This window comes from Oryza glaberrima, chromosome 4 (assembly GCF_000147395.1).
Source record: "Oryza glaberrima chromosome 4, OglaRS2, whole genome shotgun sequence".
Lineage (NCBI taxonomy): Eukaryota > Viridiplantae > Streptophyta > Magnoliopsida > Poales > Poaceae > Oryza > Oryza glaberrima.
This window is the reverse complement of record NC_068329.1, coordinates 25,379,860-25,407,270: the sequence shown is the minus strand read 5'-3', so window position 1 is coordinate 25,407,270 and position 27,411 is coordinate 25,379,860. Positions and strand designations below refer to the sequence as shown.

General features: G+C 41.5%; 3 protein-coding genes across 9 annotated transcripts; all 3 read right to left on the bottom strand.

Moving 5' to 3' along the window:
• Positions 1 to 1,052: 1,052 nt before the first annotated feature.
• Positions 1,053 to 14,636, bottom strand: LOC127769783 (DNA-directed RNA polymerase IV subunit 1-like). 6 transcript variants are annotated; one of them, XM_052295412.1, is made up of 20 exons: positions 14,456 to 14,636; positions 13,873 to 13,959; positions 13,619 to 13,703; positions 13,419 to 13,539; positions 13,209 to 13,333; positions 12,630 to 12,674; positions 12,296 to 12,559; positions 11,173 to 11,328; positions 10,641 to 10,778; positions 7,245 to 9,122; positions 6,977 to 7,146; positions 6,821 to 6,887; positions 6,612 to 6,730; positions 4,373 to 4,515; positions 3,557 to 3,783; positions 3,248 to 3,421; positions 3,016 to 3,153; positions 2,288 to 2,547; positions 2,068 to 2,179; positions 1,053 to 1,585 (listed from the first exon to the last, which is right to left on the bottom strand). In XM_052295412.1, exons 3-20 carry the CDS (start codon positions 13,700 to 13,702, stop codon positions 1,403 to 1,405), a joined length of 4,404 nt encoding a protein of 1,467 aa, XP_052151372.1. In that variant the 5' UTR covers position 13,703; positions 13,873 to 13,959; positions 14,456 to 14,636; the 3' UTR covers positions 1,053 to 1,402. The 6 variants fall into 6 exon arrangements, with proteins under 6 accessions (XP_052151372.1, XP_052151374.1, XP_052151375.1 ...); XM_052295414.1 differs by having other exon boundaries at positions 12,296 to 12,556; XM_052295415.1 differs by having other exon boundaries at positions 12,630 to 12,671.
• Positions 14,637 to 17,391: 2,755 nt separating this feature from the next.
• Positions 17,392 to 20,603, bottom strand: LOC127771431 (uncharacterized). Of its 2 annotated transcripts, none has more exons than XM_052297344.1 (3): positions 19,994 to 20,603; positions 19,634 to 19,856; positions 17,392 to 18,591 (listed from the first exon to the last, which is right to left on the bottom strand). In XM_052297344.1, exons 1-3 carry the CDS (start codon positions 20,456 to 20,458, stop codon positions 18,098 to 18,100), a joined length of 1,182 nt encoding a protein of 393 aa, XP_052153304.1. In that variant the 5' UTR covers positions 20,459 to 20,603; the 3' UTR covers positions 17,392 to 18,097. The 2 variants fall into 2 exon arrangements, with proteins under 2 accessions (XP_052153304.1, XP_052153305.1); XM_052297345.1 differs by having other exon boundaries at positions 19,634 to 19,850.
• Positions 20,604 to 25,957: 5,354 nt separating this feature from the next.
• On the bottom strand, positions 25,958 to 27,069 carry LOC127771293 (dehydration-responsive element-binding protein 1E). The gene has a single exon (XM_052297173.1). It carries the CDS (start codon positions 27,021 to 27,023, stop codon positions 26,364 to 26,366), a length of 660 nt encoding a protein of 219 aa, XP_052153133.1. The 5' UTR covers positions 27,024 to 27,069; the 3' UTR covers positions 25,958 to 26,363.
• Between the last annotated feature and the right edge of the window lie 342 nt (positions 27,070 to 27,411).

The following is a 27,411-nucleotide window of genomic DNA, read 5'->3' as shown; positions in this document are numbered from 1 at the left end:
AATGTATATGGCAAAAGTAGTCTATATAGATGGGACCTACTTATATGAACTTTAACTATTGAAACATCCACAATGTATATGGATAGCAAATAGTATTAGGATGAGAGAAGAGGTAGAGACAAATAATATATTTTATTCTCTATGGGCAGTCCATATGCTTATGGGTAGCTTTTGTTATTTTTTTTTCTATGGACTAGTTCCACATTGTTGCTAGGTAGCTGAAACAAATATTGTATTGCTTATGGACCACTTTTAGACTACATTGTGGATGCCCTAAGTTTGCACTGCATATATGGTTTACATTGCATTTTTTTAAGATATGCGCCCACTAATCAATCTAACGAGACACCTCCAATTGATTTTTGACCTAGGTATGTCTTTATCCACTAGCATCACTATTGCTATCTTTTACCTACGTCCCGCTAGCAACATTGGCCCACTGCCTCCAATATGCAGTACCCCACACCCACCCCTAGAACACACACCCCAAAATCTAGGAAAATATATAGTATAAACCACATATGTAGTGAAAATTCGGAAACTACCGTTGGATAAAAAATAGACATCCGAGATTCTCCACGTCATCACGAATAAAAATTTTACTCGTAGATTCAATCGAGTAAAATTTTTACTCGTGGTGAGATGGACGATAGTTTTCAAGTTCTCACTACATATATATATATATATATATATATATATATATATATATATATATAGCTTCCACCATATATTTTTCCCCCGAAACCTAACAAGAGGCTCATCAGAATTGGTCAGAGACGAAGAAAAGGCATGAATCTTGAAGCACATCGTAAGTCTAAAACAATACGCATGTTTTTGCAAAAAATAAAAATAAAAATATCGGGTGATATATAGCATTACTGTTTTGTTTATGTACGCCAGTGTGCTACCATCGTCATCCCAGGTGATTGTCACGCCAAGTTATTGTTATCTTAGCATGACAATTGTCTAACCATGCCATCCTAATAATGAGTGAGAATGATGTGGTCAAGAGACACATTCACGAATAAATCACATTCTAGATTAAATTCAACGACCAAAATTTTGTGATTCTCATTTAGAATATGGATCATTTCCGCATACAATTGATGCAAGGATAACGACGACACCTATTGCACTTTGTGCCACTACCTCTTGTCCAAACAAACTTAAGGGTTACTATAGATGTATGTGCTACAGAAGTGAAGGCATGAAACCTACACTAAGGCTCAGGTCGGCCATCTGTAGCTCGAGTGAGTTGAGTTGAGTTGACACACATCCCTGTAGAGTGTAAGACACTGCCATCCCCGTTAACCGAAGCAGCCAAGAAGCAACATTCGCCAATCTATCGTTATCCATGAAAATTGCTTCTGATACTTGTTCGTAAAGCATTGACGGGCTCACCCTACAACTGATGTGGCCGAACTGCTCTATTAGATCGTCTGTTCTCTATATAACTTCCAAGTTCAGGTGAGATAGAATTTGCAGCACCAAGGACACACTTGTTGTAAGAGAAGTCTGCAGTAGTATCATCATTCCTTAGTACAATGAAGCACCTTGAGCTCGGGTGACCAGGATTCACTCCGATCTGTATGTGGCACACAACATATGTTTTGATCAGAACATGCTAGAATGAAGAATAATCATAACGATGGATGCTTTTGATATCACGTATAAAAAAAGCAATGGTTATAAAGCAGGAATTCATCAGTGCTAACAGCAAGCTCGACATAAATTGTGCAGTCAGCGTGGGGGGGAGGTATTATCTTTCTTCAACATCAAGAAGTTAAAAGTGCTTGGAAATATTACAATAATAGTACCCTAATTCCGAATTATATGAGCACAACCCCCAAACCTACCACGTTAATTGGACAGTTCACTACCGGCACTTGCATGTTAAAACCGAGAATATAACATACATAAGCATGAAGAAAAATATTCTTATTCTTTGAGCCATTAGAGAAAATATTAATGCGGTTTGTGATCAATGAAAATTTCAATTGATATTTGTAGGATTATAGAAAAGACGAGGGCTATGCCATAAAGGAAAATTGCATTCTATGTACCTACCTTGATTTCTCTTATTCCCACACCAATCTTGTCATACCCTCTGGGATGAAATTTCAAGGCCTCTATTAAGCATGATTTATCTTGTTCTGTGACAACTTCATTTAATGTGTACCTTCATGAAAGTAGAAGATGACATTAAATACAAAGGATTATAAAGCTTTTTTTTAAAAAAAAGAAAATAACTATCAGTCACGATTCCATGGATAGTGGTATAACATACTCCCGTAGCATGTTTTGCAAGGAAGTGCGCATGTCAATGATGTTCTCCCATATACCAACTTTAGCATTAAGAAACTTCTGATTAAAAGATATGGCACCACCATTGATGGTAGCATTGCCTTCAGAATTGAGTGCTGATCTCCGCTTGGAAGTTTTTTCAGTCCTTTTTCTGTAGGTATCCATTACATTCTTTTCAAGAGCCTGAACTTCAGGGTTATGTAGAAAGTCATATATGTGCTCATTTTGTTTTGTCTCATGTGACTGCAAAAAAGAATAAATGTTAGCAGCCAATTTGAAATATCTGAACATCCATCTATCACAGAAGCAGACACTGCGATTCAATTTCTGTACAAAATTAATGTAACGGAATATCATCAATCAACAGCTCAGCATAAAATAATATGAACATCATAGAGATAATATAATATCTTCGCTTCATTTTATATCAATTATTCAGAACCAGAAAACAAATTATTTCAGTGAATACTTACTCAATGCAAATTTCTCTAGCTTGCAGCCCATTAGAGGCTCGTAGGCAAAGCATTAGGAAAGAAATTTAGTATTGTACCTTTATGCTATCCAAAGAGTTAAATTGTGCATGTATAATGCATCATGAGTATTCATAGGGGGTGATTGATCAAGATCTCAATTTTCTTTTCATTTTGGGAGCACGTTAAAGTTACTCTAAAAGAGTAGTGCTTGATTCAGCAGGGAAGTTACAATACACACCTTCCCAGAATATAGAATCTTGAAAGGACCTGACGACCCTGTACAAGGTTCTTTGCCCCAGGCAATTGCATCTAGAGTACCAGAAAGATTGTCCACTGAATCTCGCTTTGCAGCATTTATAAAACTGTGTGCAGGCCTCTGCAGGAAAAGCCATAAAATCAGAAGATGTTCAGAACATTTCAAAAGGGAAATCCCATAGTTAATAATCAGTAAGAAAGCTAAGATTTCTCACAGAAAAGCATGCTTCAGAAAATGGAGAGGAGATTGATAACCAAGTCCTTTGCTGCTTTAAACCTTGACTGCTTAGCCCATGGAACTGCCCACTCACAGATAGGCAGTCTGCCACAACCAGTAAGTGCTGTCGATGGATATTCCTTCCAATAGCATCTGTTGTGTATCTTAAAGACTGAAAAAGCAAGTGAAAATGAAAATGTTATAAACCTACAGGAGAAATTTATCACAAACAATTAAACTTTGAAACCATTTTACACAGGAATGAATGAAACAGTGAAGCCAGAATGAAGGGTAGCAAGTATCATACTTCGACAAAGAATTTCCATGCTGAGTCTATGCCATATGAGCAGAAATTATCATATACTCTCTCTGGTCGGCTCCGCTCCCAATCAATCAACTCCATTATTGGGATGCAAGCATTTTGTAGGGTAGCCCAGAACTTCCCACTCTTGCAATGCTCAGACATACCGACTTTCAGAACAAGTTCATTATCCTCTTGACATTGCACCTTAACATTCTTAAATTCCAAAAATCCTGCAAACAGAGGAAATCAAGCAGCGTACATCAAAATTTATCTGCATACTAGTGCACCAGCAGCAAGTATGATGAACTATAATTTGAAAAGCATAGCCCCCATGGTGAACCCAGAGAAGCCAACTAATATATTTTGTTTTGACTACTCATTCAATATAATGTGTTTTCAGTCTAAAAAGATCACGCAATAGCTTGAGTTCTATCATGTGAGTGGATCAATGGACAATGGGTTCTGCGAGTTAGAACTAGACTTACTTTTGCTAACCAAATCAACCAAATAATCAGTCATAAAAGCCCCTTTATACATTTTATGATACCTTTTTCTCATATTTGTGAAACAATAATATAATGATATGTGAAGTTATTACAACAAGAATGGCCTTTGAAAGAGTATTAAAATAACTCAGAGCTATGCATAAACTTGGTATATCTAGCGTACAACAAGTAGTACATTTGCATGAAACACTTTCTTCTGTAGTTAGATGGCTATTGACCTATTAGTGACAAACTTGGATTTTGATCCTACTGAGGAGTTCCCTAGAACATTGAGAAGATTTTTTGGGGAAAAAATCCATCAAAACATAATAACCTTTCAACAGTGTGGCCAGGATGCTTGGAATCACCCGTTCCTTGATAACGTCCAATTGCGACATGGAGTTAATTTCCACCTGTACTACCATAGTGACGCAACAGGTCTGATTCTTGACACACTCATTGCCTACAGAACATTTGCTGCAGGGTATAGAATGCCAAATGATATGTCATGGCCCATGGGAACTAGAAAGAGAATAGGATAGCTACAGGCATAACAGCATGAAACATGTATATGCACACATAATTCTAGAATCAGCTGCGATGCCTTGTGCTAAAACAAATATAGTTGTTTGAGCTTCACGGACAGGTCACATTTACTTATTGATATATTAGATGAAAGAATTTATGTGTAAATGTTACTCAGGCAGGGCAGCAATAGCTGGAGGTAAACAGATAGTGCAATTTAAATATAGACAACAATGCTATTGAAGGAATTTCAGTAAGTAAAATATTAATAACACTTGTGTATGATTGTTTGTTTGGGTTGTTACTTATGTGGGATTCCCCATCAATGTACAGAAACAGCACTGATGTATCTAGAATTATTATCCTGAACTTATTTTATTTTCTGTAAGTTACCCTAATAAATTAATGAAATAGAAAATACTAGATGGGGGAAAAAAACTCCAGAGTAAAATGCAAGTTAGTCGCTCCTTTCACAAACTGATCAGCTAGTCACACAACTTGATTAGTGTGGTCGCAACTTGCAAATCAAGTTCAAAACAATGCCATGGGGGGTTACTTTCAGCAACACCAACACCAGCCTAACCTGAGGGTGCCATGTAAGCAGCACATAATCCACAGCCTGCTTGAACAAGAAGGCAGTGTTTGATGTATAGTGCAGAGTGGCGGGAGGACAACAGACCATTCAATAGAAGAGAGGAGCACCATGTTCCTTTGACTTCTTTTTGAGTATGCAAAAATAACACCCATACCTTTGGGTCCGTGGATCACATGCTGCTGGCACTCACAGTCTCACACTACGCTAGCATCTATTGTCAGCGTAATTAGCTTATGTGGTGTGTGTTTGACTCGATTTGCACTCAGCAATCAAGTTGGGACTTGTTTGATCAACTTGTAAGATGACCGACAAACTAGAATCCACTTCACAAATTGTGGTATCACCGGTTCGTTTTACCCTAAAGTTTAATATTTTGATTTATTCTTGCTAGGTAGATGTGTAATAACTAGCCGAATTCCTCGCAGAATTGAAATATAGCAGTATTCAATATGTAAACACACACACACACACAGAGTAGCACACTGTACATTTGTACTCCTATGTTTAGAATAGCTTTATATTAGGTCACGGATTTTGCTTTCCACTTCCAGATATGTTTTACTATTTTTCCACTAGGATTTTACTCACACACGCCACCTACCCGTGCCCAGGTTTTTCCCTAGCTTCCCAGATTTATTTTCCATCTTCAAGTGAAGAGTTTCACTACAGATAATTGAAAACATCTGCGAAAAATTACTGTAATTTAATTTGCGAAACAGGATTCAAACCCACAAGCTAACTTCACAACCCACCCTTAGCCATTCACAAAGTAACCGTTTTTGATGAGGTATAGGATAATGTTCTCAAAAGATGCCCTTGCTCCATAAATCAGTAAAAATAACATGAATCAGTGAGTAAAAGTGCTCTTTTGGGGGGGAATGCAAAAAAGCTCAGTTTTTACTCAAGTAAAAACCAAATGATCCAGTGGGTAATTTTTCTTGATCTGTATCGGGGCATGAATGGATGCCTAGGTAGGTTCAGTCAGAGAGTAGAATAATATTCTGCACTCAACACTATAATAGTACATATATACATCCAATTAATCTACGTTGTTATCATCAAGGCTGATTTATACTGTTTCAATAATATAATAATAGATACCCATATAAGCACATATCCTTTTTCCCCTTTTGAATCATGCAGGTTTATGTTTTAACAAAAGAAATGAAGCATGCACTATTATAAATTGACGCTTTTGACCAAGTAATTACTTGTCCAGATTCATAGCCAAAAGTTATTATATTTTGGGACAGAGGTAGTACCATACAATATGCCAAATAAATATAATACACATGCCCAGAATTTTTCTCAGTGTAAGCTCAATTAGTAACTTGAGCATTTAGGAGAAGATCAGGTACTTCTGTACTTTGCTGCTTCTTTTTCAGGTAAGGAAAACAGGAGGCAGTTGATGGACACGATAATCATGCATAGCACAAATAGTTTCTGCAGTTACCTGTTCGAAATAGAAACTGAAGGGATCGCATTGTTCAACTGTTTTCTTAAGGTGTTGTATTGGTCAATAATCTCTCTTACAATAAATTCCAGTCCTAACCTTTTTATCTTCATTGTTTCCTACACATATATACAAATTTGAACAGACATTTAGATACCAACCCAATGTCCCTATGAAATCATGACCATTTTACTTCAAAAGAACAAGACCTGGCTTAAATGAAAATGAGTGATCCAAGGATTTCCTTTTGTTTTCTGCATATCTGAGCCGCCATATCTAAATATGAAAATGAAAGAAGACATGAAATTTTTACTAAAATGAACAATATTAAAAGGTGAAGAAAGCCACAGATTAAATATACTAACAAAATAATGACCGTGTCAACCATATCAGAAAAGTCCACTCGTTCTAGATGATCCTTAACTTCTAGTGATGCATACTCAAAACCATATCTATATTTCCTTAGATGCTTTGACAGGAAAAGCAAACCAGTATGATCCAGAGAATTTGTGCCCTTGTGGCACTTCAAAACTTCCTGCACAGCAAAGTGCCAAAGTTCAAATATTGTCAAAAGGAAAGATGAATAAAAATGACAACGAAAGACCATTAAAGAGCAAACCAGAAGAATATAACCTGCAAGTTCATAAGAGGGGAATCCTCTAAACTGTTAACTGGGTGATCCAAAGCTCCATAGGCAGCTTCTGAAATGGAACAAGCAGCCCAAGAGCCAACAGGGGCCCCAGGTTCACCTTCAAGATCATGATCACTGTACATGCCATCAGCAGTATCATAAGAAAACCGCACTATTTGCTGCCCATAAGAACTTCTAACAGTCCCATCATAAGCAACGTATGTATCTCTCAAGTGATACATTAGTTTCCTTGTCAAAGTCCCAGGAACGTCAGCATTTTCGCTAAAGAAATTTGCCCTGCCAGATATGGCATGCAGTAGACATTCTAACGGATTTAGTCCATCAAGAAAAGAATTTCTAATAACAGCATACATGTCTTGGCCTCCCACACATTCACTGGTGCCGTCAGTGATTTCACAATTGAGAGATTTATGTCTATTCCAGGAAACACATGATAGTTGTGAGGGAATTCTAAAGGGAAATTTACTTGCTGGTAGTTGAAGACCAACACATGCAGTCTGTTGAACAAACTTCAGAACACTACCTTTACTTCCAGAGTTAATCATTGTCATCATTGAATTATCTTTACTCACATACTGCTGCACCATCTTCAACAGATCATTGAAGACACTCTTAAATGATGTCATTGAAGATCTGATGATTGGCAGACTGACTTGAGTAAAACCAGATTGTTCATCAGTGTTTGATCTATCATCACCTCCATCATAATACTTCAGATTTGGTATAGATACTGAATTTAGCAATATTTGCTTGATTTGAAAAGCCTCTTCCGCTTCATCCAATGCCAGATGAACTTCCTCACTCAGTTTTCTCCTTGAGTAATGGTCTGAGAACAGATAGAGATCTGAAAGGGAGACACTTAAACCCCACATGGTTAAGAATTCACATAGTACATCCTGGGTGGAAGAAAGGAACTCAAGAGCCTTACAACCATACTCTTTGAACATGACAGAGAAAAGGCTGGATGTGTTATTCTGTAACCAAAAAGATCCTGATGAGCAGGTAAGCACTTCACTGTCTTTTATGTGTAACTTCTGATCAAAACTGATATTCATACCATAAGGTAGCAGCATTCCAAACAGTTGCTTACCAGTCCAAAGAGGACCTTGAGAGTTTGTAGATTTAAAAACTGATGGCATTGGTGTCAATGAGATGGAAGAGGATAACATCTGAAGCTGTTGAAATTCAGCTTTCTCCAAGAAAACATCTGCATTTGTTAACTGATGTGCAGCAGCTAGAGAGTCATGTGTTAATGACACCAAACTTCGCCCATCTTGTTGATTCAAGAGTTGGCCACTTAAACTAACTAGTTCTTCAAGCTCAACTCTTGATTGCAGACATTGAGGAATATATCCATGCAAACAGTCCCCATCAAAGTCTCCCTTGAAAGGATCACAACATAGTGGATTAATTGACACAGCTGACTGAGTTGACAGAAGTTTTGCAGATAGGGCAATCAGAGAATGTTGATGAACTGAAGGTGGCCTATTTACCAAAACAAGATCACCATCCTGCAATAGTCTATAAGCAATATCACCAATTTCTAACTGGTTTGCCTTCCGAACAAAAATAAGATTCCCATTTCGGCGGACAAGCAGTACTTCCTTGGTAAGAAGGTGCAAGTTGCACTTCAAATTTATGGTTTCGAAATTGTAAGAACTAACTTGCTCAGAAACAACCAAGTTCAAAGCTAAACCCATAGGAATACCGATTTCATTTAAATTAATTTTTGGGTCCCCGACCATTATACTCCTAAATGCATTGTCGGATCTTTTGCTGAGGATGATATCTTTTAGCCATTTGGTTCCATATGTATCTGTAGATGCAGAAGATTCATCATCTGATTTTTTTGAGTATAACTGCAAAATGCATAAGATGTTAGAAAATAAAGTGAAATCGTGTTATGTATTTCTCACAGAGAAACCATGCAACATAAGCTGTAAGCGCAATTGTCACCTTAAATTACCCAGGTCCTGATAAAGTTGTAGACTAAATAAAAAAAGAAATATATTTGGTGAAGTAAGAGAGAAAATACATAGCTAGGTGTAGACAAAAAAAAAAAACTCAGTGATTTTACTTTGACTTGTATACGGATCCTTCTTGTTTCAAAGATCTGTATGCTCCTTTCAAATTAATTGAATTATATACTGGTAAAACTAGGAAAATAGCAAATACTTTTTCTAGGTTATGCTTAATAACTTTGCAGAAGATCAATCAAATGGACAATTAAACAACACTATCAATGATTGCAGAAAATTCCACACTGCTACCTCCCATCATTATTCTCAATCTGGTTAAGTGCCAATGATTTAAACGACATCACATTCGGTATATCATAGATACAGGAATTTTTCACACTTTACCCCCTAATCACCAGGCCCACCTTAATTCATACCTATTTTGCCCCTCACCCTTCTAGCCACAAGAGATCAACATCTTTGCTTATCCCAAATGTGCATCCCTCCCTTGTGCACCCCCATCACAGTTGATGGCTTGATGCTGGCAGGGAAAGCCATAGCAGGCACAACCAACCGGCACCAAACAAGGGGAGGAGCCTGCTCCAATCACCCTGGTCCGCTGCAATCATCTATGCTGGCTCTGACATCCCTCTTTTCCCTCTTGCACGAAGGAAGGCACACCATTCCCTACCTCATGGTGCCGTCCCTATCATGTGGAAAGTTCCACCTTGCACCATATCTGTCTACAGAAGGAAGGGAACCTCATGGCATCCTTGTGGTGCAGAAGGAATAATCGGCAAAGATGTTGATCTCTGGTGGATTGAAGGGTGAAGGACAAAATATGTATGAATTAAGGTGGGCATGATGATCAGGGGGTAAAGTTGAAAAAAATGGACAAAATGGCATTTTATCAAGAGCACTCGGCTATTATATGGCAAATAATTAATTTACATATGTTAAGTGACAAATTATTAAAGTCATCTATATAGAGTGGAAAATAGCTAATTTTATACATGTGAACCAAATATGTAACAATGAGATGGAGATAAATGAAGAAAATAACAGGGTACATTGTAATTTCCACTGCAATGGGTTTGTCAAGATACCACAATTTTGATGCACATATCCATGTCAGCATGTGTATAAACACAACAGACAAGATATAATTAAATAGATCATAAGTTATCCGACCAAACTTGAAGTTTCCATACTATGATTTACCAGAAACAGTAAGATAAATTATGGGTAAATTTCATGGATTTAGAAAAGTTTAGGAAAAAAAAGAATTGATTGCATTCAAGAGTACTACTCCAATGAATTGATGCCAATATGACATAAGTAGAAAAAAAAAACAGGACAAAGTGCACTATGCTACATAGGTATTGCATTAGAATTAGAACAAGATATTAGCTATTTTGCCTTGGATGATTTCAAGCACTCCATAACACGACTTGTGACAACTGAACTTGCAAAAACGCCGAACTGCGGATGCTGATGGTAATCATCAATTCTCCTACTCACATCAACCATCCTCTTATAAGCTTTTGTCCGGTCATCCTACCATAGGATGAAGAAAAGTATAAGTTCATAATTGAGATGCAAACATACTCAAAATATGCACTCAAGCATGTGTATCAGACCACTATAACAAGCTAGTTCAGCAAAACCATGAGAAACAAATAGAGTGTTGCCTCCTCTTGGCACAAAGTATGGTTAGATCAGCCAGTACAATGAAGATTTAACTCTAAGCTCTTGGCACTAATCCTTTTAACAAGATGTTGAGAAGCTACTCTAAGCTCTCTCATTGATTAAATGGCTGTTTGATGACTCACTGGAAGATTTAACTCTATCCAGTATACGGATGGATAGAGTATATTAATAGGACTAGTTTAATGAGAAGATTCTTGCAACGATGGAACAAAAAATATACTAAAAGAGAATTAGCACTAACAAAAGCTAATCGGGGGCCATCTGAATGTCCATATGGCATCTCCGCAACACGATGACAGTTAGGAGTCACTGGCAAACATGACAGGAACAATAGCTCCCGCCTTCGAGTAACCTGATTGATAAGTTCAGGATCAAGCTTTTTTAGCATGTGAAAGACCTGCAAAGATGGCAAAAGTGAGTTATAAGAACATTTTATTAATTATGATAATCAGCGTGCTTTTTCCTACGAAGGAATGTGATGAATCGGTGGAGTAAATCATACCAGTTCATTACCCAACTAGAATTGCATACCTACTTCAGAAAGAAGCTTTAAAAAATACTCCCACCAATCACAAGTAATTTCATTTTAGACATTGATATGGCCCCAGAGTTATAAGTTTGATGACAAATTCTAATGTAGAATGTAGTATGTTTATATAAAGCATACTTTTACTTTTCACTTATAAAAAGCAAACCAGAAGGCATATTGTGATTTCACTTTAAAATGATTGAACTAAATTTTATTCAGTCATGTTACTAGGAAATTATGGGTCCATCTTCACCCCTTTTGCATCAAGCTGGTGGTGCATACCAGAATATCAGCGCAGTCTTATTACTAGGTGAGAATCATAATATATCATATTTTAAGGATATCAAAATAGTATTCCCTCCATTCTATAAAAAAAAACACTTCTAGGGGTGGGTTTTAGCAAAGATAAAGGTTGAGTAGACAAGACTATGATGCCCCTCATTAAATGAGGGATGGTTGGGTGTTTAAAGATGGTTGGGGGGTAAGATGGGGAGAAAATGGAATGAGGGGAGATCGATGGGATCATGGGACAATTACACTCTAGAATTGCTTATATTTTGGTAAAAAAATTCAAATGCTAGAAATGCTTATATTTTGGGAAGGAGGGAGTATGTCTTTTATATGTTTTAAATATTTGAATCAAAGCAAACAATAAGAGCGATATACTTGCATTTGAGCCAAAACAAATAGTAGTAATCAAATTGGCAGATTTCAGCAAATAAAAAAGAATAATTTTCTCAAAAGTAAACAGACACAAAATGCAGTACTATCAAAGACTATCCTGCAAGGCAATACAGGAGCATTTGTTGAATTGGATAGCTGAAAGATACATTACTTGATATGGCGACAATATTTTCTTAGTCACATTGAATATAGGTGGCTGGTTATCATCAGGTATGAAATCCCAGAAATCTTGGGGAAGGGTTTCATGGGGAGCTTTGTTCTTGGACTTATGTGCCACCCCGCCAGCAACTTCTGCAATAATTGACATTTTGTCCATCACGCTAGTGTTACGGTGAAGTTTACTCCTGGATAGTGTTACTCTTGGACTTGTTAGCATCTTAAAGATTATACTAGGGTAAAGTTTTGATCCATCCTTCTGTCCAGGAAAAGACAAGGTTTAATACAAGAGAGAAAAATAGGCACCAAATATCTGAACATGCACTTACTGAGCAATACTTGCAAGTTCCTTGAATTGTTGTCCCATCAGCCTTCTTTAATTAAGAAAAAATAAAGAAAAACCAGTGTGTTAAAGAAAGAAATGTCATGGTTTTCACCAACTTATCATTGATACACAAAGAAAATAAAAAATAAAGGAGGGGGGGGGGGGGGGTTACTGCCTAAACAAGGGCAACAGGGGGTAGCTCTGTGCTCAAGTTAAGCCAGTTGATGTAATACTCAGGATTTTTAACCCAATTGGTACATATGGCTCACCAAGGTTTATATGCAACTGTTGTATTACTGTAGCATTAAACCAGCCCAAAAATGGAACAAGTTGGGTCTTGGTGTGGGGGTTGATACAGTTGACCACAACTAAAACTTAACTAAACTTCTTAAGTGAAATCACTAGTAAGAAGTTGGGACACTGGTGAAACCAACCCATAACTGGCATCATGTAAACCCATACCCTCTCATTGACTGAAGGTGCCTTGTCACCACAGAGTTTGACATTTGATGTTTATGGGTTTTGTGAAAAAAGAATAAATTGGTTATTCAGGATGAAATACATCAATCTGGTGATTACAAACCTTTGTGTCCCCATTTTGCTTCAGAGTGAGACAGCCAGGACATATCTGATTCAGCAACTGGACAACTTCCTCGATAAAATATGAATTGTGCACGGTTGCTGCTAGCTTAATAACACCAAAATGACCTAACAGTTTACCAGTTAGTTTCTTCTGCATTAAGTGGAGAAAACAAGCCACAGTATGTGATACTACTGATTATTATTACTTTACCATCACAGTCACGTATGCTTCGCGATCCACAGGTTGCACACTGTGGTGCACCATTTGGTAATCCCAACTTGGCGTTAGTCACATCACACATTTCAATAATAGTCGCACTACTTAACTTTTCCTGAAATGACCAAAAAATAGCTACGGATGATTATTTCCAGTGACACTAAGTTAAAATTACAGCCAGTATGAAAGATTACCATATCTGAACTGGTCATGAGGCTGAATTTGATGGCATTCAGCTCAGCCACAGGATTATTCACCTCAAGACTTGGCTCCTCCATCCTGAACAACAAACACATGAAAAAAGTTAATATGAATAATAGTACCCTGTTGCAGTCTCACATTCCACCTGTTTTTGCAACAAGTAATCAAGTATGCATGCACTGGAATAACACATGCCATAAGAAAATTGCGGGTCCAATTATAGCAGTCCATAAAAAAATGACCATACCTTCGGCTAGGCAAGATGATGAAAACCAGTATTCAGTGGCATGCAGCAGCTGCTGCTCCAGCCCACGAAATGTCGAAATGTTTCACCCTGCATGGAAAGGAAAACAAGTTCAACTTGAATCCTAAAACAAAGACAAACCATATAGACCACACCGGCGAATCTAGGATGAAAATAGGGGATATATGACGCGCTAGTACTGGCCGTTGAATGACTGAACTGCCCGGCCAGCCAGCCTAGGCAGTGAATAGTGCAGCGCCGCCCGCGATTGCCGGCACAATCGACCAGCACGCAGCCCGCCGGCCGCTCAACGCGCGCGGGTGGGGACGCCGCGAGCGCGCCGCCGCCGCCGCCTGCGATCGCCCTATCGCCCAACCACCCTTCCCCCCTGGTTCGCGTGCCTAAACAGCCCGGCGAAAGCTCTGGCTCCAGCAACATCGTTGCTGGCTGTGCAACATTTGCACTCTGCCTCCCTCTCAAATAAAATCGGCCGGCGTCTCTTCGCCGGCGGGGCTCGCTCCTCGCTTTGCTCTCCTTGCCTACAACCTCGACTTGAACGGCTAGCGCCTACGAACAGGGGGTTTACCTGGGGAGTTCCAATGCCCGGAGGTGGGGGTGGAGATTGGCGGCGCCGTTGGGAAGAGGCTCAGCGTCAGCGGCGGGGTGGGGGCCTTGCACGGCGGCGACGTGACCAGAGGCGTGGCGGCGGGCGGGGCCTCCGGTGGGGGAACGGAGGAAGGAGAGAGGGGAGCGCGTTTATTTCTCGGCCACGGTTGTCAGCCCGTCAGGCGGAACGGAGTCGAGGGCGCGCCTACTGGTATTGCCCTTTTCGCCCCCCACGGAATCTGGGAATCTGTGAAAAGGGCGGCCGCACATCCGACGGCCGAGAATCGTTCGGCCTCATTGTACATATTAACAAACGAAAAATAATTTGGAAATAGAACTTTTATATACGTGTTCTTAACAATCTAAAATCAAAGACTAAAAGTTAAACTTCGATGAAAAAAAATCTCAAAATCAACTTTAAATTTAAGATTGAAAATTTAAATTTTGGCTGATAAGCATAAGCGAAAAGATGAGACTGGTTGGAGACGTAGCCTTGCGAATGCGTCCAGAAAACTGCAGGGAAACGTCGGTGGGTTTGGACACTGGTAACACGTAACGACTCACGGTTACAGGATAACTCCAACTCTACGACTAATAAATTTAAGGGGGCTGCTATATAACGGAATCCCGTTTTCGAACGGGATGATCCTGAGTAGGTATCAGGTGTGATACCTATCAGGTATCAGACGATTCTACACACGTTTCAGGTGATACTTGCCAGTATCATGTGATACTTATCAGGTATCATGCGATTTCTACCAAGTATCGTGTGATACTCGTGAGGTATCATGTGAAACCTGTCAGGTATCAGACGATTTCAACCACATATCGCGTGATACTCATGAGGTATCAGGCGATACCTGCCATGTATCAGACGATTTCTACCACGTATCACGTGATACTCACGAGGTATCATGTGATACCTGTCAGGTATCAGACGATTTCTACCACGTATCGCGTGATACTTGCGAGGTATCGGATGATACCTACCAGGTATCAGGTGATTCCTACTAGATATAGTTGGGCATCCCGTTGGGGGAGAAGCACCCCGACATGCGCAGTCGGCCCCCTGCAGGCGTCCCTTGTAGACGAGGACGGTGACAGCGGCGGCAGGGGACAGGCGCGGCGGCAGTGGTGGGGAACGGGCGCGACGACGGCGGGGGACAGCGACGGTGGCGGTGGGGGATGGGCGCGGCGTCAGCGGCGGCGTCGACGGGGGACGGGCGCAGCGGCGGCGGTGGGGGATGGGTGTGGCGGCGGCAGTAGTGGCGGCGGCGGAGGTGATGGGGGACGGGCACGGCAGTGGCGGGGGACGGTCGTGGCAGCGGCGGGGGACGGCGACGGCGGCGAGTGAGCAGGTCTGGTGCGTGTATGGATAATAATCGTGTTGTGGAGAAGAAGCTATCCCGTTGGGGGATGGTATCCCGTCCCCTAGTATTCCCGTAAAATTAATTGGGAGTAGGTAACAACGCATGACAGCCATATAGCATTTTAGAAGTAAGTATATGTACATATACGGTAGAAAATATCACACAGCTAGACTCATTTCATCAACAGGCTGGTTTATGTTTTTCACGTGTAAAACAACACAATATGTTTCACTGTCTGTTGGCTAGAGAATCAAAACAGTGATACTAAAAAAACACAAAAAAATTTTAATGGAACACAACACATCCGTCATAGTTATGGATACCACATACCTAATAGTAGTTGACTAAGTTTGGCAGGACCCACCACATACCATGCTTTATACGGAATCATACCTCGTATATAGAAAGAGTTTCAGATAAGAAAGAACGAATAGAGTTCTATATGAAACTATAAGTACTATTCGAATTGTATCCATATTGGTCTCTCTAGTACTATTTGGACAAGGGGACATCTATAGGTATAATAACAAGACCTTCTAGGGGGAGAGGAGAACAGATCAACATGTTAGCTCCACTTCGAGCAAGTTTAATAGTATAGCTAAATGTTAGCTCCAAATCATCTATAGCTCATCTAATAGCACATTTATACAATAGTTACCTATAAAAATATACTTACACCATTAATATCTGGTCCCACCTCTCATTCATACATAGTGTCTGGTTACAAATCTATACCACGCTTTCTTCTCTCTCTTTTTTTTTTCTCGATATATAGTTATAGTTGGCTTATAGCCTACTATTGCACATGCTCTTCGGAGCAAGTGAGTTTTAGATGTAGCGGCAATGGTGGTTAGGACTTCCACGTTTTCTCCAAGAGCCGTGGTGTTTCTGCTTTCATGTAGTGTCAATGTTGTTATATAAGTTCAACATGCAAGTTCCTTTTTTTTTACGATAAATATGCAGAGTTTTTAAGCAGCTCTTGAATACCATTGATCATGTGCCATTATTTAGGACAATCTATGAAGTACACAGAGATGGTAAGATGGCATGCATTTTTAGCACGCTTTAATACTGTTGATTTACTATGGTATGTGTTGAATATGGAATAATTTTCTACTACCTACACTCTACTGGTGTAATAGGTAGTAATGCTAATTCTCATGCAAAATAATTGTACAATGAAATTACACCCCTTTTGTTAGTTAGTACATGAAAAGGAACTGCACAGGCCGCCTTGTAACAACTTATCCCTACACATGATCCAAAACTAGTAAATTGAAGAGTAAAGTGAGATAATAGTTATTACATCCGTCCTAAAATATAGCAACTTTTAGCTATGATTCATAGCTTAAAAATGCTTATATTTTGGAACGGAGGAAGTATATTTTATGACGAAACAAGTAGAAAAAAAATTGACCGCAAGTATTGGTCGTGAATGATATTATATCTGTCGTAAAAGTGGAAAAAATAAGAACCACATATTTTCATAAATTTATATTATCAAATCATTTATTTTTTTTTAAATTTGTAAGGTAAATTTTGGCGGCATACAACAGGATGTGAGTTTCAAAAAGAAAAAGAAAAACAGGATGTGTCAAAGCCTTTGCTTTCCAATGGACCAATGTCCAATGAGGTAACACATGTACAGTTCCAACTTCCAAGGATAAGCTTATAAAAGCTAGTACTACTGTATATTGCAGAATCGCCCTATCGGCCAAACTTGATCTATGATCATCTAGCAATTCTAAGATTAATTACCCATGAACTTCTGCCTTGATGTCATCAGCCATACTATATATCGATCAGAGTTGCAGGTCAAAGATTTTCTTTCCATCTCGTGCTGCTTGCATATTTCAGCTTTCAACCTCTTCCAAAGAAGTATTTTTCTCTTTTTTTTAGCGGAAAAAATTCCATTATATTACTGATGACTGATGAGGCCAAATCGCTAGCAACCAGGTCCTCCGAACTAGGAGGTAGACAATCCCAGGATAGACTAGAAAGAGGACTATTACATCCCAAAACACCAATTTCATGGCCCAGTTTGTTACGATCATGTGGGTAGTGAGTGACACACACCGAGAGAAGCAAAATGGAGATCGATGAACATTTTGATTTCGTTGAGGAGACCTCCCATTGGCGTAAGCGTCTAGTTGGATCCTCTTAGAGCTTGGACTAGCATCATAGAATCCGAGTCCTGCTCAACATGGATAATTCCCTCTAACGTATTTTCTCATTGCCAGCAGTACGAGCAATCAACCCAACTCTCCAACCATTTCAGCAACCAAAGACCAGAAGATTTCGCCCTCCAAATCAACGGCCAGCAGCTCCTGTCCGACCTCCTTGAAGCATCTCCACCGCCCGATCCGCTCAATCTCCTCCACCTCCGCCTTTGCATCAAACCTCGACGAGAAATCCTGATCATCCAACCATGCCTTGGCAATCTCCAGCAGCAACTTCGCTCTATCTGGACCGTCCAATCTTTCTCCCTGCCAAGGTGGCAACCCGTCGTAGAAGAAATCTACTAGAAGCTTCTGGAAGCAGCGGGTGGAGCCAGGAGAGTTTGCTTCTAGAAGGTCGACCAGGTCCTGCACAAACGCTTCTTCGGTGTCATCTTCCATGGAGTCGGAATCCGCCACGTGGCAGACAACATCCTCCTTGGCCAAGGTGGCGTCATCCACATCGGATGCGTCAAGCTCAGCTAGCTGCTCGAATTGTCGAATTTTCTGCAGTAGCTGCTGACCTACTCCTGTACAGCAAAGTTTTTAGCCGTCAACTAATGGCAGTCGATGCAAATGGTGAATCAATTATATATGAGATGCTTAAACAGGCCAAGCTTTTGCTTATCTTCCCATTAGTGACATAAACTAGCTAGTACTCAATCATGGAAAAAAAATATTTTCGCTTTTATTTTCGAAAGTATACTTATCTAAGCACGTAACCATGAAAGATTATAATTTAGATTTTTTTATATGAATATTTTAGCTTTTTAATATTACGGTCAAGATTATTCTTCTACTTCTTTAAATATGAATTCAATCTAACTTTTGAATTAAAAATTAATACTTTTGCGTCGAAGCTAAAGCAGAAATTTTAGCACCGAATGGATGGTACACCTCACATCCACTGACCACACAGATTATTGTTTAATTGTTAACGCCATTATTCGGTCCTATCCTTTTCCATTTACGCTTTTGCAAATTGCACTAGAATACGACATGCTCTGTACTTTGTGCTTCTGGTGGTACTACAGTATATATACTGGTACTCCGAAGCCTCTGAGAGTCAACTTGCCCAAGATATTACTTATTTAATGCGCTAATTGTACAATTTTCTCACGCAATCATGTATTTCTCTGCGCATTATACGCACCGTTCGGCTATCAACGTCGCGTTTTCCTACTTCATTTCGTAGGCCACTAATACACTACCACCCCAAAGGTTAGTAGCTCATGCGCAAGGCCCAATGCGTAGATAAGGAAGTTTGATAGCAATGTGTCACCAACATTTTATCACCCTGTGGCTAATACGCCAACGAATCGTGTGCAGCTTTGCGCCTGACGCCTGACAAGGTGCATGGCTTAGATCGCTCGATAAAAAGCAGTAGTATTACTATTGCACAATACAGAGAGACACTCGTACGGGGTGAAGCAAGTATATGCGTATTTTTCTTTTTCTTTTTTTTTAAAAAAAAAGGAAGTAGAGATTGCTTCGCAAATTGCATGGTGTATGGGTCAACGGAAATCACTTCAGATTGAAGACAAATGGAATGCCGCAGTAAAAAAGGCTTACTTCGAATGTTGGATATACTTTGCTGGAACGTTGGCGACGCGATCGAGTCGTCTACGTCGTCGTACTCGCTGTTGCCGTTGCCGTCTTCGACCTCACCGTCGTCGTCTTCTTCATCCTGGCTGAGGAAGTCCATGACAGAAACTGGGCTCCGCCGCTGCCCCTGTTCGAGCTCTTCGTCCAAGTGGCACGTCGCCTCGCAATCCATTTTACTCGCAACCTGTTTCTATCAATCACAAAAATGGAGTTTGCGATCAATCGAGAAGTAGCTAAAAGCCTAAAACCGAGTAAGATCAAGAGCACAAAAAGAAAAGGCGCAATCCTTTATGAAGCAATCGATTGCCAAGAGAGCAGAGAGCGCACCTGAGTTTCATGGCTCTGACGGCCGGCGACGCCACCTGCGTGGCGACCCTCCCAGCTCCTCCTCCTAGGCGACATTGCCGGCGACGAGCCATCATCCCTTCCGCTAACGGCAGCCGCAGAGCAGCTATCCACCCTACTGTTCACCTCATCCCCCTCCCCTCTCCGCTTCCTCCAGAACCCGCGCCCCAGCCTCCTCGAGAAGCTCTTGGACAGCGCGGCCTCTCCTCCCTCCCGCGCTGACGACGACGGCCGGATCAACAGAGCGGCCCTCACCGCGGCCGACACCCTCTCGATCACGGCGCCGTTCCTCCGCCTGCCGCTCCCTCCTCCTCCTCCCCGGAGCTCCGCGGCGAGCTGCCGCCGCGGGTAGCACCCGAAGCCGTCGCGGGAGAGCTCCGCGCTGGACTCCAGCTCCAGCCACTCCTTGAGCATCAGCAGCGGCCTTGCCCTCCCCTCCAGCTCCATGGACGCAGCTGCGGTCTTGCACTCTCTTGTGCGCCGGGGAAGCAGAGGAGGAGACGCGAGCCGCGCGTGCACAACTAGTGTAAGGGATTGGCTTGGGGTGGTACGTGCGTTTTTAGTCTAGAAGCTGCAACTCTGAGTCGAGTCAGAGGCGCAGAGGGTGAGAGGGATGTCTGGACATTGCAGGCCGCGGTTAATTAAGCATGGGAAAGGGCGAGGATTTGGGAGGGTTTGCAGATCAAACAGTGCCCACATCGGATGCTTTGTAGTAATCGTTTTCACGTCCTATTTCAATTTGTCGTGTTTGACTGGGTTTAAAAGCTCACGTATGCAATGGATGACAATGACCGTCCAAATTAAGCAGGCTAGTATACCTGAATGCATCTGACTGTCGGTCATGGTATAATACTGCCATTTCTTATTGTCGGTAGTAGTCTAAGTTTGTTTTGAACATTCTCAAATTTTAGAAACCAAATTTGAGTACTGGAGCATACAAATGCATAACAAGAGAAAACATGTAGTAATAGCTTGCGTGAAACGATGGGAACAAAAAGCAACTGGCCAAGGCCTACTTCTTTTTTTCCCAAATGCAATTTTCGAAGTTTTGTATGGAGAGGTTAAGGGTTTGTTCATTAAAAAAACTTACCGTAATACCAAATTTTAGTGAGGTAATGTAAAAGTTGGGTGGTATATGGTTTAATATATTTCCAATATTAATAGAAATTTCGTGAGTGGAAAGTTTCACTAAATTTTTACTCACAAAATTTTGGTTCGATTGTTTTGGTAATAGTATGTTTAGCTTGTTACGTTGCCAAATGTCGGTGATATCAAATTTAAGAAGGGTTGAAAATAACAACAAAGTGAGTAAGCCCTTAAAAAGATAGGTTGGTTGAACAAGAAATGATTGTAATTGGCTGAGATGAGAAAATAGGTAACGAAATTAAATGGATGATGAGTAGGAAAAGAAGTTATTTTTCTTGACAAATTTTAAATACTAATTTGGATAGTCAGGAGGGGAGGGAGTAGCAAACAAAGGACCTGCTATACTAATATGAGATGTCCAAGAAAACATAAGAAGTTTTACATGGCATAACTAAAAAAAAAACATAAGAAAATAAATGGAAGATTATTGTAATTCGTTGAGATGAGAAAGCATGTGGAGAAATTAAATTATTGTTATTATCATTAATTGAAAAGTGGGAGGATATCCATATATTTTAGGACAAAACTAAATGGTTAAAGTGCTATATTTTAGAACAAATAGTAGAAATTACCATGTTGATAAAAAAATAGATAGTTAAAATATAACTGTATAAAAAACATAAGTAAAAAAGTTGTATATGTTTTTCCCATCATGCTTTTTGAAGTCCATTGTACACTGTCGTGTATTTGGGGACAAAACACAAAATGCAAGTAAAGAACATAAAATAGTATTTACATATCAAATTCAATGATACTTTAGAATCTATTTTATATGAAATGCAATTACATCTATGAAACACATGAGCTAAGAACTGTATGTCAAATTCAATTATTCTTAAATCTAATTTTGTGCAAAATTGCGCGAAAAATCCAATAGTTAGTTTATGTCGTACAACGAATCATCAGTTTGCTCGGAGTAATCATCCCCTTGGAAGCCGGATTTGAATTCGCGGTGGCAAAGCACAACCATCTCCTTATCGGACGCAAAGGCGCCGTGCGCGCGAGTGGAGCTGCGTGCCGGGGGCAGAGCCGATTCATGTGCCGGCCAAATAGTTTTAGCGCGCGTCGCGGCGATCGGGGGGCACCGCCTTGTTCAAAACCGGTGGACTCGCCCTGCGCCGTGGCCGGCCACGCTTGGGCGCGCCGCGCGCGGGGTGGTCGCGTCGCGTCGCGTGCGAGTGAAGCCGCGCGCGGCCGCGCGGGCATGGAGATCCGCGATCTCGCCAAGGAGGGGACCGAAGCGAAACGTACGAAGCGGTGGTGCGTGCGTGCGCGGAGTCCTCCAGCCTGCAGGCCGGGGTTTGCGGGCGTGCGGATGCATCACCGCGCACGCTGTGGGGGTGTAGGGTGTTGGCCACACGCACACGGCGACGAGGCGCCGTTTTGGCTCGGTTCGGTGCGCTGCTGGATCGCGAGAATTACATAATTGGCCAGGCGGCCGTAGTGCTTTATTGGATTCCCGGGGGCAATCAGGGTTTAGGCGTTTAGTATGGGTTGCTTGCTGTGGTTAGCGTGCTTGGGCTTTTGTACAGCTTGTATCATTATTCTACGTACCGAATACGGGACGGCGACAAGGTCCGTTGCAAAGATTTGCTAGCAGGTGGTGTACAATAGCATGTTACATTATCTTGCGAATTTGCGATCGATTGGTTGCCCTTTCGAACGTATTTGTTGATAACAGAATACAGGCGGCGTAGCCTTAGTTTTCAATTGTTTGTTTGTTGGCTTACAACCCACAGTTAAAGTTCAAATATTTAAACTTAAATTTTAAGTTGAATTATGAGATTTTTTTATCGTAATTTATATTCTAGTCATGCATTAACTTATATACTATTAATGATATTTTTTTTCTTCGACTTATGAATATTAGCCCACCAATCTTTTATCTTTGTATTTAATGAATATCGGCACTTAGGTGCGCCCATTTTATTGAATAGAGCATGAGAAAAAAAACTATATGAGAGCAATTTACGGGGAAAAGAAAAAGGAAACTAAGGTATGATCTATGCAAGATGTTTCGTTCTTGCCAGTGCCTATGTTTTGGTCTCCTCTTTTATTTTCTTTTATTTTTGCCATAAGAGATAAAGTCGTAAGTTATGTGTGTTCGAACGTTAATTTCTCTCCTTTCATATCTCCTAGACCTCCCATGTTGATATTAGCTCACATCGATCGTGTCCTTATTTTCAGTCAAGAAAAAAAATGACAGGGGTCTAATTTTGGCAAAATATCCAAGGGGCTGAGAATGGCATGTTCTGTTATTATTCTATTTTTTTCATCGAAAAGGAGGAGCAACTGGCCAAATCTACATGGTTGGATTCGTTCATTAGCAATTCAGTGTTGCTAGTCAGTTAAGTAAATGTTGAATATATAAACATATATTGATTTAATTTAGTCTAAATAAAACATAGCATTGCACATATCTATACCTAATTAAAAATAAGGCTTCCGGTATTATTTTAGTCTATCCGTCTCTTTTTATTGTCGCTGTTTTTCAATTTTTTCCATTCCACTTTTTTTACGTCACGGTTTTTTCGCACGCGGTAAGAATTCAGTTTTTTTATCCACTTGTTTTTTCGTCACCAGGCTGAACCCTAGCGCCACCGCCACGTTTATGCACGCTGGCAAGCGAGACGAAATAGACTATTAGCGACGACGTAGTACATAGAAAGAGGCAAACCCTAAATTGATTTCGTGTGTATTGCGAGAAGGAGGCTGCTCAATTTATATAGAGATATTAGTACATGTGATCAGGATGCCTGCACGATCTTCATGTCGCGTAACCGAACCGGATAAGTCATGCATAACTTATCCGGACTCCACGCCGCTCCACGCACGATCTCCACACTGCGTAACCGAACCAGATAAGTCGCACGGAACTTATCCAGACTCCACGCACAGATTATTTAGTGTGTTTCCAAAAACAAAGCCGAATTTTGCAGCAAAATAAAACTGCAAAAGGAAGCCACATCTGCGCAAGGGTGGGGAACCAATTTTGGCAGAATATTCACGCGCATGTCGCATACGCATCGCTTGGCCTGGCGGAACGAGCGAGCACATGCGTGTTCCTCTTGTTTTCTCCACCACACATATCTCAAGTGGTTAAGAAAGTATTATTTCTTATAGGGGGTCTCCCTCTCTTAAGAGATTTTATGATTTTAAAAAATTAAACTTTAAATAGGTTAAGGTCCATCTATCCAACAGTAAAAATACTCTAGAACGGGTGGTGAATGGACAGATCACGCATGGGCAAATGCATTTAGCCATTAACTGTTGGGTAATTTGAAACCATGCCATTATAATTTTGTAAAGTTTAAGATATACCATCGGTATCTCAATAACATGTAGGACCCACATGAGTCAATGACATGTGGGTCAAGATGCCATATCTCAAATTTTGCAAATTATAATGACATGGTTTCAATTTTCCCTCCATCATTATTTTCTCAAGTTTAAAGTGACATGGAGAGTCGACACGCTGAAGTCCTTTTCTGCTGTGGTTGCTCTGCATCTGGTCTCTGGGATTTGGGGCCTGTTCACTTTGATATTATTTTCAACCTTACCAAATTTTGGTAAAGTTGTCAAAAAAAATAACTACATTTAGTTTGCTGTCAAATTTTGGTAACTATATAAGAAATCATGCTAAAATTTTAGCAAGCTGCCAAAATTTTGTTAACTATGCCAAAATTTTGGTAATGACAAAATTTGGTAAGGTTTTTTTGGCATAAAAGTAAACAGACCCTTGGACTGGGATGCCGTCCAGAAACTTCCCCAACAGTGCAAGAGCTCGTCACTATGATAGCTTGATTTTGATTGTGATCAATCAAATTCAAATAAGGAAGAGTATATTGTAGTACGAGCATAGAGTGGCGGAGGATGGAAAAAAAATAAGGTGTGGCAGCAACAACACAGTACAAACAATGTCATATTACTAATCAAAACTGTATAGATTTGCAATGCGCTGATCTAGGGTATTGTGCACATTAGTTGAATGCTACTCCTACATTGTAATTCCATCATTTAGTTGCTGAAATATAGAGTATCTACATGACAATAAACAGACACGGGCCAGGATGTCTAATAAGAGCATCCACAATAGTAAAGTAAGGTGCTCTTTATAAAACATGTACAACTCAGCAATAGACTAGATTAATAGTAAACCACCTCAATAATATGTCTACAGGGGTATCTATAGCTCTCTAATATATTGCCTCGTTTTTCTCTATAGACTATCTCCAGGTTAGTAGATAGCTTTGCTCTCTCTCTTTATGTAATATCTTCCAAGTAGAAAAATATGCTGACATAGATATCTTATAGAGAGCCTATAGATAACCATTGTGGGTGTCCTAAAAGATACTATTTAATAGTAGGTGCATCGGTAAAAACACAGTGATTAGTATATTCATTAGTGATTAGACGTTAATTGTACATATGCTCACTGACAAAATCTAACCATACCGGAAGCTCCGCCGCTTAGTAGAATTCTGAAATTGTCCAGTAAAAGGTACCAGTCCTGGGTCCAATAACGATAAGTCGATACAATACGACGATGCCTAGTGCTCCCGAAATCATAATTAGATGCAACCTGGTAGCTTTGCTTTTTAAAATTCAACAATTAGCTCAAAACAAATTCCAGGACCATCGGACAAACAACAAAATCCACCATAGGTCCATAGTCGTACTAGTAAAGATTCTGGAGCAGTGACATCACAACCAAATGCTGGGATAGCGATCTTTTCCTCTCCCCTTCCTGCTTCCGCGTTTATCTGGAAATGGGACCATTTGTAGCCTGTACCGTGACAATTCCAGATGGAATTAGCTGATCGACCATATATCCACTTCATTAGCTCCCTCGAGGGTCATAACCACGTACAAGGTCAAATATGCAGCAAACTTAGCTGCTTATTAGACAAGCCTGGGAGGTGAGGCTTGTTACTACAGAAACTAAAGGGATCATCCGCAGCAAGTGCTATTTCTGGCGCCAATAAAATTTTTGGCCCCCATTGCCAGTGTCGCACGAGCATGGAGCCCCCTCTACCAACCTAAAGGACACTCCTCTGCTCCTTCTGATCGCATTCCATTTTCGTCAGAATAGCAGGGAAACGGCACACCATAAGTACGGTTCGTACTTGATTATATACCATAATAAGCTGTACATTGAGTCCTCCTGCTCATCAGGGCTGGTTCGGTTCAGGTGCACGGGCGATCATCAGTAGCTCCATAGATTGACCTCGCAGTCGTAGTCCTCCTCGGCCCACGTCGATTGCCCTGCCAATGGCGGCGGCTCGATGAGCATTCCCTGTGCCATGTCGAGGTACCCCTGCATTTCGAATTCCAGTCCGTCCATCGGGTAGCAAGGGAAGTCGGCAAAGAGCTCCGCGCTCGCCGCGGTTGCCTGCGCAGCGACAGCGGCCGCCGCCTCGGCAGCCGCATTGTGCTGCCCGGGCGCCGGGCGGAACAGCTCGGCGGCCTCGACCGCGGCGCGGCGTATCTCCTCGTGCCCGGCCCCCAGCGGCGGCACGCGGAGCCTGCGCGGCGAGTCGGCGAAGTTGAGGCAGGCGGCGCGGCCGCGCAGCGCCATCGCCGCGACGTCGTGCGCGCGCGCCGCCATCTCGGCGGTCTCGAAGGTGCCGAGCCAGATCCTCTGCTTGCCGTGCGGCTCGCGCACCTCGCAGACCCACCTCCCGGGGTTCCTGCTGCGCACGCCCTTGTACACCGGGTGCCTCGTCTCCTTGAACTTGGTCCTCCCCGCCCGCCGCTTGGGCGGCGCCGACGACACCGTCATGTACGAGTCCTCGTCCCCGTCGCCGCCCACCGGCGACGGCGTCCCCGACGAGGAGTACCCACTGCCGTAGTACGCCCACTCCATCGATGGATCAGTTCACTCGACAAGGATTTGAAATTATCCGACTTGGTCTTGATTTGGGAGGAAAGGAAAACGGACCGGGGCGGCGGCTTTATATAGTTATGCACTTGACGGGTGGGGGATGCTGCGAGCGCGAGAGCGTGCGCGTCCACTGCTGCTACGCGGGGTGGCACAGTAGGTGCCAGCCAGATTGAAGGGCGATGGGCGGGAGCCGGGTCCGCGCGCGGGAGGGGGGGTTTGGGCTCTCGCTCTGCGGTTGGTTGGGTGAGTGGGTTCGGTTGGCTGTCGGACCAGCTGGAGGTTGCTCGGACGCGATGGGGACGCGCGCGACGCGCAGGCATGGGGCGCTCTTTCCCTCTCCTGCGGGGAGCGGACTCTGCACGGTGGGCTT